This window comes from Macaca mulatta, chromosome 3 (genome assembly GCF_049350105.2).
Source record: "Macaca mulatta isolate MMU2019108-1 chromosome 3, T2T-MMU8v2.0, whole genome shotgun sequence".
NCBI classification, from domain to species: domain Eukaryota; kingdom Metazoa; phylum Chordata; class Mammalia; order Primates; family Cercopithecidae; genus Macaca; species Macaca mulatta.
This window is the reverse complement of record NC_133408.1, coordinates 167,690,200-167,708,136: the sequence shown is the minus strand read 5'-3', so window position 1 is coordinate 167,708,136 and position 17,937 is coordinate 167,690,200. Positions and strand designations below refer to the sequence as shown.

General features: G+C 38.8%; 1 protein-coding gene across 5 annotated transcripts in view; it reads right to left on the bottom strand.

Moving 5' to 3' along the window:
• SND1 (staphylococcal nuclease and tudor domain containing 1) overlaps window positions 1-17,937 on the bottom strand; it is a 439,060-nt gene that overhangs the window by 235,310 nt on the left and 185,813 nt on the right. For all 5 annotated transcript variants that reach the window (XR_013415510.1, XM_077997257.1, XM_077997256.1 and 2 more), the window contains exon 12: window positions 9,592-9,692. Coding sequence is in view for 4 of the 5 variants with exons in the window: in XM_077997257.1 (XP_077853383.1) it covers window positions 9,592-9,692 (101 nt within the window). In the remaining variant the exon portion in view is untranslated. The remainder of the gene's footprint in view (window positions 1-9,591; window positions 9,693-17,937) is intronic.

Here is a 17,937-nt window from a genome sequence, read left to right as displayed (position 1 = left end):
ACTCTGTTCCTATTCCCCTTAACACTGAGTGCTGTGCTGACCACAGGAATTATAAAAAGAAGGGGGCTGAGAAATGGCATAGAAAAGACCCATAAGTTTTGCTTATTGGTAGCCATGTCAAATGCCCCCTCTCCTTATCACATCAATGGCACTACAAAGAAAAAGAAAGAAAGAAAGAAAAGAAAGAAAGAAAGAAAGAAAGAAAGAAAGAAAGAAAGAAAGAAAGAAAGAAAGAAAGGCAGAGAGAGAGAGAGAGAGAAAGAAAAGAGAAAAGAAAAAGAAAAGAGAGAGAATGCTAGCGGTAGGTCAGCAAGATCTACTGAGAACTTAGGTCCAAACACCATCCTTTACAAGGTCCCCCTGAAATAAAGGAAAGACAGATATGGAAAAGAATAAAGCCCTGGCCAGAGTGGTGGCTCACACCTGTAATCCCAACACTTTGGGAGGCCAAGGCAGGCAGATCACTTGAGGTCAGGAGTTCAAGACCAGCCTGGCCAACGTGGCAAAACCCCATCTCTACTAAAAATACAAAAATTAGCCAGGCATGGTGGTGGGCATCTGTAGTCCCAGCTACTCAGGAGGCTGAGACAGGAGAATCGCTTGAACCTGGGAGACAGAGGTTGCCGTGAGCTGAGATCACACCCCTGCACTCCAGCCTGGGCAACAGAGTGAGACTCTATCTCAAAACAAAACAAAACAAAACACGAACAAAGCCCTAATGATGCTAGAAAACAAGAATGTGTGTTAGCAGCACATCAGAAACTTTGCAAACCCTGAAAGGCAGAAAGCAGATGGGGTCAGACTAGTGGAGAAATGGTAGCACAAATAGTAAGAAGTAAGAGCACTCCAAGGGCCTTTATCAATAAATACAAAGCAACCCAGTGAGTAGGCTTTAGGGTCATCATCGGAGTAATGAATTAGAAACCACACTCAGAAGAGCTTGGCCAGTCAGCCAGAATCTCCTCTACTTCAATGTTTTTATTTAGGGCAGCCTTCAAGGAAGTCCGCCTCTGATACTACCTGCCTACCTACTCACTTTTGTGACGAAGCTGTCCAAGAGAAGTAGACTTACTTAACTGCAGAGAAACACCATGTCTACCCCAAGTAGTAAAGTTGTTCCTTCATAAATGCAGATGAAACTTTACAAATATTTAAGGATCTATCAAAGAAAAAGAACAAAATAAAGACAACATTTAATCTAAGAGGAAACAGATAATTCAGACAACAGAAGAGGGTGTCATTTCTTTTTTTTCTTCTTTTTTTTGAGACCGAGTCTCGTTCTGTCGCCCAGGCTAGAGTACAGTGGCGTGTTCTTGGCTCACTGCAACTTCCGACTCCTGGGTTTGAGTGATTATCCCACCTCAGCCTCTCAAGCAGCTGGGACTATAGGCGTGTGGCACCACACCCAGCTAATTTTTGTATTTTTTTAGTAGAGACGAGGTTTCACCACGTTTGGCAGGCTGGTCTTGAACTCCTGACCTCAGGTGATACGCCTGCCTCAGCCTCCCAAAGTGCTGGGACTACAGGCATGAGTCACCGCACCCAGCTTGCTTTTTCTTTTCTTTCTTCTTTTTTTTTTGTTTTTTGAGAGGGAGTGTCACTTTGTCACCTAGGCTGAAGTACAGTGGTATGATCTCAGCTCACAGCAACCTCTCCCTCCAAGGTTCAAGAGATTCTCCTGCCTCAGCCTCCCAAGTAACTGAGATTACAGGTGTCCACACCCCGCTAATTTTCCTATTTTTAGTACCGATGGGGTTTCATCATATTGGCTAGGCTGGTCTGAATTCCTGGCCTCAAGTGATCTGCCCGCCTCAGCCTCCCAAAGTGCTGGGATTACAGTTGTGAGCCATCTCGCCCAGCCTTTTTTTTTGAGACCGAGTCTTGCTCTGCTGCCCAGGCTGGAGTACAGTGGCACAATCTTGGCTCACTGCAACCTCCATCTCCGGGGTTCAAGCGATTCTCATGCCTCAGCCTTCTGAGTAGCTAATAGACATGCATCACTACACTCAGCTAATTTTTTTGTATTTTTAATTTCAGACAGGGGTTTTGCCATGTTGCCCAGGCTGGATTCGAACTCCTGGGCTGAAGTGATCCATCCACCTCTACCTCCTTAAGTGCTGGGATTATAGGTATCAGCCACCGCTCCCAGCCAAGGCTGTTATTTCTTTTAATTTTAAATGTTCTCTGAAATATTAGAGACAAATTGTATTCACAAACTAAGAACAGGGTGCTATTAAGACAGAACAATTAAAGAACAAAAATTTAAATATAAATGCTGAAAGAAAAATCAATAAAATGGGCTAGATTAAAAGAACAGTCTGTAAATTTTATCAGCATAGAAATAATTTCAGTTTTAGAATTACCAATATATTCATGATGCCTAATACAGTCCTTAGTACATACCAAGCATTCCACTAATACTTGATAAATGAACTAATGAGTGAGTGGCTAAATGAATAAGCGATATGAATAAATAAACAAGAGAGTGTGGATGAATGAAAATAAGTCAATACGCATGGCTGGCCAGCTGTCTGGCTAAGCATATAACCTGGAAGATCAAGTTGAAGACATCTCCTTGAATATAGAACAAAAAATGCAAAGGAAGTTTTAAAATATTTAGAGAAACATTACAACAAGACATGAAGCAAAAGTTACAACATAAATAGATTTGGAGAAAAGCCTCATTCTCTTCTGGGTTCTCCATGGTATGCTTTGGGAAACTGACAAGGGGGAGCTTCCCAAGGATCAGTGCAGTAAATATTCAAGTCATCCATCCACAATCCGGCACTCAACTCAACTGATAGTATAAAAAGCAAAAAGGGGAAAATAAGAAGCTCTCACATACTTCAGTAAAGGATTGTGCTGATTTGCAGGATTCAAGGGTGCCATTATGAAAAGCTAAATTGAACTTCCATCTAGAAATGATGGTAATAAAGTAATCTGAAACCACATTTTTAAGGGAATAAGACTTGGCAGTATGAGGTTGCCATTGATAGCCAGCCACAAAATATCTGAACAAAAGAGACAGATTTGTCTGAAACTCAACAATATTTTCCTGACTGTAATCCCAAACCCTGTGCAACAGCCACGTTCCTTCTTACAGTGTTTTATGGGACAAGTATCTTAAAATGATTGCTATGCTTGAGCTGGCAGAGGACAGGCCTAGTTATTCAACTACTTCTTTCTCAAGTATTGTTAACTAAATGCCACAGAGGTTTCTGATGTCCTCAGAATGGATAACGCACACTTCTACTACTCAACACAGGAAAAGCAGCACAATTATATTAACCAAGCAGCCTATGATTTCCAGAAAACAATCTAAACTGCTCTTTTTGGGAAGGGGGAAGGTTTGGGTTGAGTTGGTTAGTGGTTTGTTTCTGATTTAAGTGGGAAAAAACAATAACCCTCATTCTAGTGTCTTGTGTTCCTTCAAAGCAGGGGAGGAAGGGGGCTCAGTAGTCCTTTTCATTGACTATAATAAAGTGTAAGTCATCAATCTGTGGGGAAAAAGGGTTGACTATAATGCAGACCCTACCTCCCGGCAGAGCCACTGTCATTATTAACACTGTCACCGTACTTTCTCAAGTGCTGAAAAGCAACTTCTGGATGTTGTGGGCCTCTCTGAGTAAGACGACTAGGCCAGAAAAGAGCGATTCCAGAGGCTGCTTTTGCCCAAGTATAGCTTGAAAGTCAGGTATTAGTAATATGTTTTAAGAATTGAAAACTCTGAGAGAGAGGAGGTTTGGCTGACAGTGAAAAACCTCAAAGCTATAGAACTGTAGTCAGAAAAGCTGGGGGCTGTATGACACTTATTCCTACTGTGACTGAGAAAAACCAAACTAGGATTAAAAAAGGATTATTCTAGCGGAGTAAGGATAAGACCTAACCTAATGCTTCAGTCACTAATAGAACAGCTGAGAGAAAAAAAGTATCCCTGCAAATTAGAACCCAAGAAAAAACAAAAGCAAAGGCAGTCTTTTCTTTGCAAATTTAATAGTCTGGTTCATACAAATACAATAAAGGTAAGCTCTATCCACGAAGACTCTAACCAGACAGAAAGGATGTTCATAAAGATGGTCTTGAAACTGCTGCATGGCAACCATTAGGGGAAAGAGGTTATCTAAGATGTCCCAAGTCCCCACAGAACTTGGACAGTACCTCTGGTAGCAAGGTCTCATGCTCTGACAGGCATCAAGGCAGGCGGCAGGGGTGATGCATGCATCAAGAAAGAAGAGCAATGCAGGGAAGCAGCAGAATGAAAATATGAGAAAAAATAAACAGAAAAAACAAAGTCACCTGTCTAAAAAGAGGTGACCTTGTGCAGAAAACAAACAGGACTTTTCATTTGCTCACCTTTCATAGTTCCTCTGTGCCATTCTTTAACTTTCACAAAATGAGCCATGTGTATTGTTTCCTATCATCCTGAAATACTTCACATAATGGGAAACAATAGGGAAGTGCCTTCGTGACTGTATCTTCTGGATATGTGACAGTTTTCATGGTTGAGGGGTGAGGTGATGGTGAAAATGACTGTGTGTATGTGTGCGGCTTACCCTAGTTATATTTTGTAGATGTCCCTTTCTAAATGTGAACACATTTTCTTCTAACACTTTTCTTTGAAAATGTGATATGCAGAAAGGCATGAGCAAGGAGTTAATAGATTCTAAGGGTTTGCCAAATTGGAGCTCAAAGTAATTGGGAAGTCCAGCACAGGGAAAGGTCACCTCGGAAAATCTCACTCTTCAAGAAGGCTCTGGCAAGAACGAAAGAAGGAGATTTTAATCACTGCAGCTAATTACATAGACGACTAAGTCACAAGAAGAGTTATTTAAGTGTCTTAAATACAATAAAAAGTAATTAACAGGAAGCGCCATCTTGACAGCTTCATGTCACAAACCAGGCCTAAAACGATCAGCTAATTCCCAACCCAGGAGCCAGAGAATGAGAAAAGACTCAAAATTTGATCTTTTTATTTTTTTATTTAAACAGTTTTGATTAACAGATAACAATTCTTGCCAACTCCACAGTGAAGTTAATCAAGAAAAAAATTTCAATCTATTAGAGGAATGATGAACCTTGTTTTCATTGATTCCTCAGGGGGAACAGATAGGAAGCCTATGTCACACCAGCAAGGCCCTGCCAGCATCCTATGATGCGACTCCTTCCCATACATGGAGAAGAAAAAAGGATTAGAATGAACCCTATTGAAGATACAGACAATTCACACTCTCTGCAAGTGAAATGCATCTAAACTTCAGCTCTGAAATAACCCTTTAAGAGAAACCATCTCATCTACCTCTTTCTTCTCAGTCCCCTAAAATCACTAGTTTCAGAGAAGCTCTTCTGTAGTTACAGAAGTCTGCTATTCTCTTTAATAACAGGAAAGCCACTAGGTGCTGTGAAGGCCTAAATGTAGGTGTATAAGCTCACAGATTACGACAAACATAATTTAGACAGGATTTCTTCTTAATTTCACATTTCTTCAAGACTGAACAGAGTGCACTTTTCAGAGGCCATGCAAGCCACAGACGCTGTCTTTACTAACCCTTCCCTTAACTGACTTGCACATTCTATGACCTCAGCATAAGGTACTGGCAGATGCCAGTGAGAGTGACTGAGAGCCACTGTACAACACCTGAGCATTTCGGTCCCAAAGAGATGAGCCATTTGTTTTTGTACCCAAATCTAGTTTACACTGGTTGTGCTTGTTGTTTTAATTACATACTTCATTAAATATCATTGAAATACAAGCACACAAAGAGTGTGTATTTACTAAAACTCTCACCACAGGGGCAGCTCAACCCAGTTCAACTCTATTGTTTCAGCACCGTTTAAGTTGTCTTGCAGATGCAGCAGAGCACAAATTGCAAATCATGGAGACAGGGTATGTGCAGCAGAAAAAGGTTTTACCTCCTATAACACTCAGAACCAAATTTCCTCCCTGTGGAAACAAGAAGGCCAGGACAAGACCAAAACCTGAGTACCAGAATCCTTTTAGAAGTAAAGGGTCAGTTATCCAGAAAGATCGGGTGCTAAAATCCACCATTCCATATCTTATCCTAAATGGCCAAGCTTAAAGTCCTCCAGTTAAACCTGCCCTCCCAGCACCTCTGCACACCAAATTCCCCTCCGTAACCCATAAAAGTTTGACCTAACACCCAGATTGGGAAGACAGAATTGAGTCCTGCCTCCTGTCTCCTTGCCAGCTGACCTCACAATAAAGCCCTTTCTTTTCCCAAAAACCAGTGCCATATTATTGGCATCTAGGCACTTCGGGCAGTGAGCCCATTGCTCGATAACACATGTTTTTAAAAATTTAATAAAGAGGAAAGGCTTTAAAGTAGCTGCAAAATAAATACGTGTGGGACAACTGTAACAGATGAGGGGGATGTAAATCACAAAAATATAAGGTTCTATAATTAGTGTTTTTCAAGTCCTCATTTCAAACAGGAAGTTATGTAATTCAACAAGATATCAAATAGGTGGTCCATGCTGCCCAGACAGCAAAGATTTACAAATACGTACACATTTTTATGTTTAAAATGAAAATAAAATATTTACAATGTAGTGTTTTTTAAAAAAGACTCTTCTCTGGCTAATGTTTATAAATCACCATTAAGTAAGATAAAAGGCTCTTAGTAGTATAACTTAATTCTGAAAATAAGCTAAATAGTTGGAGATTCTTATTTTATCAATACCTCAACTTTTCTATAACATTAATGGAGTTTTTTTTTTTGAGACAAAGTCTCACTCTGTTGCCCAGGCTGGAGTGCAGTGGCATGTTCTCGGCTCACTGCAACCCCTGCCTCTGGGGTTCAAGCAATTCTCGTGCCTCAGCCTCCCAAGTAGCTAGGATTACAGGCGCCTGCCACCATGCTCAGCTAATTTTTTTTTTTTTTTTTTTTTTTTTTTTTTTTTTTTTAGTAGAGACGAGGTTTCACCATGTTGGTCAGAGAGCTCTCAAACTCCTGATCTCAGGTGATCCAGCCGCCTGGGCCTCCTAAAGTGCTGGGATTACAGGCGTGAGCCACTGCACCTGGCCAAGATTTTTTAAAGTATAGAAAATTCAGGAAAAAAAGGACAAATAAAAACAAAAATAAAGTAAAAGGAAAATAAACAGAAGTGGTGACTAAGATTAGAACACAGAATGTGTGCAGCTACGTCTGTTTGCTAGAGATGGCCTCTCTGGCAGTAAGCTTCCAATTATCAAATAAAAGAATAAAATTATCTGGGAGTCTCTCTGAATCTGCTGTGATTCTGGGGGCTGCATGATAAAGAAAAATATAAAAACAGAATAAAATGATCAGTTATAAGTTTTACAGTACTGATTAGATAAAAACAAACCTGTGGCCATGCCTTAGATGCTACTAACATCCAAGTTATGCTTCATAAAGGAACAGTTTGCAATACAGTTAACAAATCACTCAACAAATTCATTGAGTTCCTACCATATGCTAGATACTAGAGCTACAACAGGGAATAAGACACAAAATTCCCCATCTTCAGGGACACAACAGTCTAATGAAGGATGGTTTCAGTATCAGTAAATTCCTTACATTTCTCCTGTTTGCAGCCTACCCATTTAACCACAAAGTATAGTTCAGGATGAACAACCCTATGAAGAAACTCATAATGCTTTCCAGGTACCTGCCAGGCTGGTCTAATCCAAGGAGACAATTTAAGTATCTAGAAGAGTACCTGTAAAATTCTTCTAAACTTGTACATGCTTCTAAACTTCTAAAAAATTTACTATGGGAAATCACAAAGAAAATAATATTTCATACAATCCAATTACAAGAACTGGGAAGCAGAAAATTCAAGTTCATCATCTCTGGCACAAACCTGGAGTATAGACAGTGTAGGTTGTCAATTAAGACCAACCAACCTGTGTTGTTAAACAGTCACCAGAGTTGACACCTTCTTACAAGGACTCAAGAATGTAATAGAAACCCAGACTGGAATAGACAGCTACCCCATATTTGCAGAGAGGAAAGCTGAAAGACTAATCTCTGTCAAAGCCAAAATAAACACAGTGGAAATCTCAAGGTTTTAAGGCACAAAGCATGGCCACAACACTCTGCTCTGTAAAGTATTTAAAATTATCTGTCTCGAATTGTCTTAAAAATAAAAAGATTACTATGAAATACTCCCTGAATATCTCATTTTAAGCAGTGTAAACTTATTTTTTAAATATTCTTCAGTGGTAACTAAATGAGATAATCCATTCTAATAGAATGTTAAATACTTGTGGAGGCCACCTGCCAAAAAAAAGACATGTGGTTTTGTACAACGGTGAAGTTGTTTTCACCAGTACTTAAAAGCAGCAGTATCTATGGAGATGGCTTTCTGCGACAGTAAAAATATTTAGATAGAATACTAAGATTCCAGGTCTCTACAGTAGGGAAGCAGACAACTGACTCCTAGGAAGCGGTAACAAATTGGTAATAAATAAACTATTGTAATTTATACAGATAGAAGAATGACCAAAATATGTCCTAGTTTTTCCCAGTTCAAAAATATTACTTGATTTGTCAAGAACCTGCTTCTAACAAAACCTGTGATGGTGTAAAGGTAAACATCAAATGCCTATACTGAGCACCTCCTGGCAAAGATGAAATCTCCAATTGTTATGTGAACATTAACAATATTAATAAATATAGGATCAGTAGCAGTGGCTAAAAATAGTCATTTCCAAATGTGAAAGCACGAATGAGGGGAAAGAGGCTCCTGTTAGGAGACTTTCATGAAGCTAAGCAGCTACAAGACGCTCATTCCTTTCAGAGGCCTACAATAGCTTGGAGGTACTTCTCCTAAGTGGCTTCACTGTACTTTCAGTAACGCAATCCTTGTTTTGATGACAAACCTATCCTTTTTCTTCCCCACCAATATGCCCCCTTTAAAAAAATGAAAAATAACAGTTTGGTAACGAATAGCATATAAGATTGTTAAACAGAAAAGGAGACAATTACCATACTGGTATATTTTATGCAAAGTAAGAATTGCTACTGGGGACTGGCTGACTGTTGTAATATTTCTGTGGAAGCAGGGCCCAGCAGGCTTCCTCCTTCCCCTATCAGATACTTCCCCTGAAAGACTCTTCCTCAACCTTGCTGCCAAGAGACCTTGGAATCTAACCAGGTTATGGCCAGTACAGCAGAATAGGATGACCTCATCATCTACTGATTACATACAAGAAAATGTCCAATTAACCTCTCCTCTTCTTCCCTCCTTGTTACCTGCTATTCTATACCTAGACTTCCTAAATCAATATGCAGACACCATTTTGGACAGTATCTAGGGCCTGCTTAATACTCAATAAATGGCATTATTAATAGTAATGATGTGTACTTCATAGTGCCAGGCATACAGAGCCCAATAAATCTTCAATAACAACAACAATGAAAGTATATGATTAGCTAACGAGTGATTATAAAGTACTTACAAATATAAAGTGCTCACAGGCACATAATTATAAACCACTGAGTTAAGAGCAGGAGAAAGCAAAGCAGAGTGAAAGGAAGGACTCAAATGAGCAAAGAACTCTTAGCTACTTGAGATGACAGCTGAGTCCCTGACAGCCAGAACACTCACATTCCTCCAATGGTGACAGTGGCACAGGTACGCTCTGAAAAGGCAGGCACCGTCTCTGTGGCTGGGCTGGCTGGTCTAATGTAGTCCACCGTCACATTGACCTGGAAATAAAGAATCAAGGGAGTTAGGGTTGCGAGTCTGCAACATAGTTCACTAACAGCCACATGTGCCTGCTCAATTGTGAAAGATCAGCTCACTCCAGTTTGGTTTTCTGAATCTAAGATTTTAAAAACCAATTAAAAGAAATAGCTGAGCAACGAACTGGGAGAAAATGTTTGCAAAAGACATAACTAATAAAGAACATTTATCCAAAATATACAAAAAACTCTTAAAACTCAACAATAATAAAACAACCTGATTTAAAAGTGCAACAGATCCAAAACATACAGGTGGCAAATAAGAATAGGAAAAGATGTTCCACATTATATGTCATTAGAAAATTGCCAACTTAAACAACAATGACACACCACTGCTTGTTGCAGCATAGTCAAAATTCAGAACACTGACAACACCAAAGGCAGGCAAGGATGTGTAGCAATAGGAACTCTAATTCATTGATGGTAGGAATGCAAAATGATACAGCCACTTTGGAAGATAGTTTAGTGGTTTCTTACAGAACTGAACATGTACTCTTACCATTTGATCCAGGAATACAGCTCCTTGAAATTTACTTGAGGAGTTGAAAACATGCTTACACAAAAGCCTGCTCATGGATGTTAACAGAGGCTTTGTTCATAACTGTCAAAATGTGGAAGGAACCCATATATCCTTCAGTAGGTGAATGGATAAATCGCGGTATATCCAGATGACAGAATATTATTCAGTGATAAAAAGAAATGAGCTATCAAGCCATGAAAAGACATGGAGGAAGCTTAGACATATATTACTAAGTGAAAGCAGATATTCTAAAAGGCAAACTGTATGATTCCAACTATATGACATTCTAGAAAAGGTTAAACTACAAAGACAATAAAAATATCAGTGGTTGCCAGGAGTTAGAAGGAGAGAGGGAATTTTGCCAGGAGTTATAGGCAGAGAATAGGGAATTCTTAGCACAATGAAACTATTCTGTATGACTCTATAATGGTAAATACATGCCACTATACATATATCAAAGCCCACAGATGATATAACACTAAGCACAAACCCTATGGACTTTGTATGATAATGATGTGTTAAGGTAGGTTCAACAATTGTAATAAATATACCACTCTGGTGTGGAAGATTATGTTGGGGAGGGGGGTGCATAAGGTATATGGGAAATCTCTGTAACTTCTGCTCAATTTTCCTGTTAATCCAAAACTGCTCTTAAAAAAAAAAAAAAAAAAAAAAAAAAAAGAAAAGTCCATTTTAAAAAGAAAGAAAAAAGCTGACAACCAAAGACATGAGTCAAACAACCAAACACATAGGGCCCCACAGCAATCTGACTTTACGGAGAAGAGGTCTGCAACATTCCTGTTGGACTCCTAGACATTATGATAAAGCAATGCTTTAACCTTTTCTGGGTCAGACTACATTGAAAACCTGTATTTAAAAATATGAACTGCCTCCATAGAAAAACTGCATATAATCTGTCTGAAATAGCTTTCTAAGGACCAGGTTAAGAGTTATTAAGAAGAGCAAACAAGGTAGGCACAATAGCTTGCTCCTATAACTGCAGCACTTTGGGAGGCCCAGGTGGAAGAACGGCTTGAGGCCAGGAGTTCAAGATCAGCCTGTGAAACAAAGCAAGACCCCCATCTCTCTGAAAAATAAAAATAAATAAATAAAAAGAACAAACAAGATAACAATTACAAAGATGCTTGGAATTGGTTTCAGCATGTAAATCAAAAGATACAGCTAATTAAGCCCAACACCAACCTAGTTGAGAGTTAAGCAGTGTGGAGGTGGGGGAGATAGAATGAACTAGATGAATACTTAGGTTTTGAATTAATTTTGCAGACAGGAAGTTAGGAGAATAAAATGGGAAAATGGTTTAACCCTAGAATACACTAAATAAATGGATATGGACACACTAAGCAATGCTTTTTCTTTATGAAAACTTTGAAGATAAAGATGTGGTATCCTGTAGCAAACATATAGGGCATGTCTTTACAGAATGAAGGTGTAGGCTTGGTTTGGGTCAAAACCAAGGTTTATAAACCCACACTGAAGAGGTACATGGGGAACAAAGAGACTGAAGCCATCTCCACAGTCTGGAATCCCTTTTCTAAACACATCTTCAGCTCTCACTGATGAGCTTAAAGACAGCATATTGCAGAGAAGCATGGAGTTCAGCCACACTGCTATTGAGCACCATTACAATCCTTTCAAACTGTCTTCTCTTCAAAAACTCATTTTGAAAATGAACATGGAAATCTGGAAAAGGACAGATGCCTCAAAATTCCAACTGCCAGATCCCTCACTTGAACACTCCATTGAATCACGCTTTAGAAGCAGCAGAATGGAGCCATATCAGAGCCCAAGCCAATTAAGGGCTGAGGTTAAGGTAAATCATTCTTATGAGAAGTGTGGTCATAGCACAACACCACAGAAAATAAGAAGATATAAAGGTGACTCCTAAAATTAGATACCTAGCTTTAAATTACTGCAGGGTCTTAACAACTACTCTAAAACTCAGGAAATGAGTAAAAATGTGAGAAATGTGATCAGACAGGCAGATTGAACAACTAGTGCCCTCCAACAAAAAGGTTTTTAATACTTTCCTGGCATGCTGCTGGCCAGAGTTAATATAGGCCAAAGAAAGGGCAAGGAATGAGAGGGCTGCACACGGACAGGCCTGGGTAACTCAGAACCAGGGAAGGGAAGAAGTGGTCTTGATGCTAAGTTAATACACCCTGGAACTCTCCTCAGACAAAGCCTCACAACTAACTTATAGAAGCAGGTAGAGGGTGAGGAAAACAACAAGATAGCTGGAGTCATGGCAAAAATGATACAAGAAATCCCAAGTGTACAGAAGGTAGACAGTGAAGGTGGCTATACCATGTAAAGTATCTCAGGGCCCATTTTAAATAGGACAAGGCCACAGGGTATGGTCCAACTTGGGGGCATTCCCTGGGAAGTTAATAAATATGTGGAAATGAGGAAACAGGTCCATGCATCTCTTGTGCTTTCACCTAATCCATCTAACAAGCTCAAGCCCTCAATTCAACTACTGAGGGAAAAAATCAGCACTGCTTAAAAAAAAAAAAACTAAGTGAATCTCAAGGTTACCTTGCACCTACCAATGCCAAACCTCCTCCTCAGCAGGCAGAAAGGGGTGGGACAGCAGCTCTTCAGCACAGAGGAACATTAGCTCTCAACCCAGAGAGACGGCTAATTCATCAAGAGGGCTAATTGACCACGCCACATGTGTGGGAGTAATAATAGGAGGAATAACAAACAAAAGTGAACACCTGTGCATCTCTCAGGCCAGAAGGCCAAAGTGAGGTGCTATTCCAAAACTGTCTTCCAGGGAAATCAATGGGAAGACAAAAAAATTTTAATCTTCAATAACCCAAAGAAACAACTACATTCATCTGCCAAGTAATTATTTCCTATATCGAGAGAATGAGAACTGTAAATAAGTCAGAGATTAAACAGTTATTTGTGGATGCAACATTATTAAAGAAAATCTGAAATACAAATGAGATCCTGAGAATAGACCATAGCCAAGATATACACCTGCAGGCAGCTATGACAAATCAGGAATTAAAGTCAATGTGTAATTAGCATTTGTGTCCCTCCCCTGTGGATTCTGAGATCTCTTCCTCTACCCTGGAATTTTTCATCTCAAGATATTCATCACTGACCTGTCAATCACTTGAAAAAGAACCATGGTTTTAACAGCTCCAATTAAAACCACTGTAAATCTTAGCAACATCTTCGTCTAAATAAATGATAACCTGGATTTTCTGTTTGTGGGTAAGTATGTATGAAATGGCATGAGAGAAGAAACTGATTAATATAGATGGGTTCTCCTTTTTAAGATATTCCTGAAATATTCTGTATGCAGGTATTGTACGAATACATGACCAAAGGCTATATAACTGACTCAGACCCTGATCCCTGTTTATAGCAATGACTGACCACAAAGAGTCCTGGGTTCTTGCTTGGTGCTACTTGAAGCTCTCTTACAAATGAGGAACAGAACATCTTTGGGTTTCAGTTTCTCTTGACCTTAAAAATGAGGGCACTAGATTAGAACATGAGAGCATCATTTCACTCTAGAATTCTAAAAGATAATTTAGTCAGACACGGGGTACTATATACTGTTTTCTTAAACCTTTGTGTTTCCTACCTCATATTTACTACACTGTATTGGAACACACCAACTGTAAGCTCCAAGAGTGGGGAGACCATGTCTTACTCAAAGAGCTAGCATGGGCTTGCAAGGTAGCAGACTACGCAGTAAATATTTGTTGCATGAGTAAATATATAATCGAGAATCTTTTCAGACATAACATTATGAAGGATACCTTTGAAGTGGGAAGCTGCGCATCCTGAGGACCATTTTGTCAAATTCTTGACCATCCTGCTGTTTTATATAGCAAAAATATATTTATTTAAACCGTGAGGGGTAGGGAGGAGGAACTGAGGGAGGGGCAATATTTTAAAACTGTAATAAAGCTCTAGTGCAAACAACCATGAAAGATGAAGCAAGCCAAATATGGAACATATATACTTTCTCATATTATTTATTTGTCAAAGAAGTTCTCAAAGACAAGAGGGTAGCAGGCAACCTTGGTCTATTAGATTATAGAATTTTCCTTGAAAGCAATTTCAGGGACCCTTCAGAGGAACTAAGATGGTAACTTCAAACTAAATTTATATATTAATGGCTTGTAAAGTCTGGAATAGTTTAGAATAGAACAGCTATGGGCCACACAACAGAATTCTCAGGCTCTCTGGATATTCTTCATACAATGTGTGACTAGAACAGTATCAAACCACCAAAGAACTTCACAGACTGATGTTGATGATAACAAAATGCCAAAAAACTGAACTACCTAAGCATAAAAGGTTAGAGGAGGTAGGAAGGAAAACAACTGCAGAGCCACATTTCCAGGTTGTAGCCTGAGCTTAGTTTTACTATAACTAGAGCTGTTACGTGAGGCTTTGGGGCATAATCACCACATAATCCTACCCACTATTCCACGTAGCCACTCATAAATTCACAAAGAGCTATAATAAACACCTTGTCTCTCAAAATAACCCCTTTAGAACCCCTTTCATGACAGAATTTCCAGGCTTTATGGAAAGCCTCTACACAACCCTGACAAGGAAAAGATGACACCATCTGGCGTAAGTCCCACTGATGCTGCCTAGAAACAAAAGTAAGTAAAACAAAATGTTTCACATAGGCTCAATAAGAACACGGACACTTTGGAACAGCCAGGCTGCAGTGGCTGGTTCCCAGCAATTCTAGAAAGGAGCTGTGTGAACTTGGATAAGTGACCTAACTTCTCTGCTTATGTTTAACACATTAACTGTGCGTATCTCACTGCTATAGGAAGATCATTTAGAACAGTGCTTGAATCATTGTAAGCTCTATCTAAGTGTCAGTTATTTTTAGATAAACATGTACTAATTTTCTTAGGGCAGTGTCTGGCACAGAGTTAAGTGCTAAATAAATATCCATGAGATAAACACACACAAATACATACATGCATAAATCAGATACATGTTGATTTAAATCATTAGACTTTGGAAATCATCAGGCAGAAAGACTAAATTAAACACACTTTTTAAAGAGCCACAGCAAACAAAAATATGTAGTACCTCATACATATTCATCCCAGCTTAGAGCTAAGTAAGGATTATTTTAAAGAACGATACACTATTTAGTATTTATTTAGATATTTAACAGATTAATTGCACAGTTACCAGTTACTGTATATTTTATTTACCAAAGACAATTGAAGCAGGGTGTTGTGAACCATCTCAAATAATAGGTTAACCATGGATACGTGGGGCAGGATACTTCTTGCCTTACTAAATTAGGAAGACAATGAACATCAAATAGCAACCAAATTTCCATTTGCTTGGGGTTAACAGCGTAGGATATAATACATTTCTCTTCAAAGGTTTTAGCCTATAAATTGTTAAGTATGATGAGTTCTGAGATCCTCTCCAAAGAACCAATGCATCAGTATGTTCAGCTCCCTTCTTCTCTGTTCTCCATTTTAAAGTTTAACTTCCTCATTCTCCTCGCCCCTAGTTTCAGTAAACAACCTTTTCCACCAGTTCTAATCAGTAGTTCACATCTGTTCCCCTGGTCACCTGTTCTGTCTTGAGTCACGCCTGGTCACCTGCTCCATCCTGAGTCACCCCTGGTCACCTGCTCTGAACTGAATCACCCTGAGACACCTGTTCCGTAACCGCTCTTCCCACCAAACTACTCACCCCACCACTCCGGCTCATACTCCTGCCCTCTTTAAAATAGCCAATCGGAATTAGCTTAGACTGTGCAGTCCCACCCTAGCCAATAGGGGAGCAACATAGCAGTAGGGGCTACCTGCCCCCTTCCCCTCCCTTGTTGAAGTGTGCTCTTGCCATTGCTCCATCCACGAGTCACACTCTTCTATAGAAGTAAAAATTGCCTTGCTGAGAAAATTAAATTTATGTTTGAGTGCCATTTCTCTTGCAGCACCAAAAATTTATAACAATAGACCTTCTATACAAAGCGCTCCTTAATATTTAAATAATATAGTCTTAAAAGTTACATATATTTTTAAACATTTTAAAACACACATCAATCACCCATTCATCGAGGTACAGAAAGAGCTTCAAAACAAATTGCTAAGGAGCCTGTTAGTCCTGCCTCTGGGCATGCTCTGAGCTTACCTCCAAGCTAATTCAGACATAAGCCCTTGTGGAACTGTTCATCTCTCAAGAGAGGATGTCAAACTTACCTCCTTCTAGGCAAGTACTGTGTAATGGAAATACAATAAGTGACAAATGAGACCCACATGTGTATGTTCACATTTTCCTAGTAGTAATGTTGAAACATTAAAGAAACAAGTGAAATTAATTTTAATATGATTTTTTATTTAATGCAAAATTTCTAAAACATCATATCAATATATAACAAACATTATAAAAGTATTCAGATCTTTTTTTGTATTAAATCTTTACTATCTGGTGTGTACTTTACAAGCATCTCAATTTGGACCAGCCACATTGTAATGCTTAAAACTCACTGGGCATTCCTAGAGTATCAGTGAAGGCACAAGTCTTAGCCTCATTCCTCTATCCTATCTGTGATTCTGATTTCTCTCTGTATTTTTCCCTGTGAACTTAAGTTTTATGAATCTTTGTAAGCATTCTTAAACCAAATATGAAAAAAAGATATAAAAACCCTATCAAAAAATAAAATATTTAGCCTTCACTTTCTTTTTCAAACCTATTATCTGACTAGATTACAAAGATAAGCTACATACATATTTAGTTCAAAAAAAGAATTTCAGGTGTGAGGATAAATTTATACACTGGGGGAAAAATCCCCTAGTCTGTACTATTGTAAAATATATTCTATTCAGTAGCTTGGTGTAGGTATTTTCAGTGCCCTCTACCAATTCAATAGCTGAATTTTATTAATTCCTGATTGGTCAACATGATTCTAGAATTCTTTACCTTAGTGTTTGAAGTTTATTCTAATGGATGGATGGTGGGTAGATGGTGGACAGAAACTCAGGTTAAGAAATACTGTTTTTGTAGTTAATAATTAAGGCTTCTGTTAATTGCTGATATTATTAAAAAGAAAACAAGTAACTGGTAGATGTAACCTATACATTTTTATAAATTTTTATAATTATAAAATGCTGAAATTTACCTCTTCCATCAGGACATCTTTGAGCTCTGCAACAACCTTTACAAATACGTTCAGAAAAAATTATACATTTTGTTGTCTCATCTATACTACAAAGATTAGGAGACATAAACCAATGTTCCCTTCCTAACTCTCCAATCCAGCCCAGATGTATTCTGTAACACCCTCTTCCAAATCATTGTAATTAGGTGTTTAGGCTGGTTGTTTATTCACATGTATTTATGCTGCTCTCTCCCATATAAAATCACCCTTCCCGCCCCCAAACCCCAAAACTATTTTGAGTACATTTCATTTTCATCAATGGAATTTTAATCTATAATGCCTATAAACCTTTATAAGCACAGTTAGAAAGTGTTCTTATTTGATACATTTTTGACAAAATGAGTCTCCTACCCCAACCACTCCTCTGTCCCCAGGATGGGCAGATGCTTTTATCTGTTTTGAGGGGAAAGGTAAAATACAGCTGAATACAGTGTCCGTGGAGATGCTGAGTCTCTACCTGACATCAGGCATCCATTTAAGTGGACATCACTGTT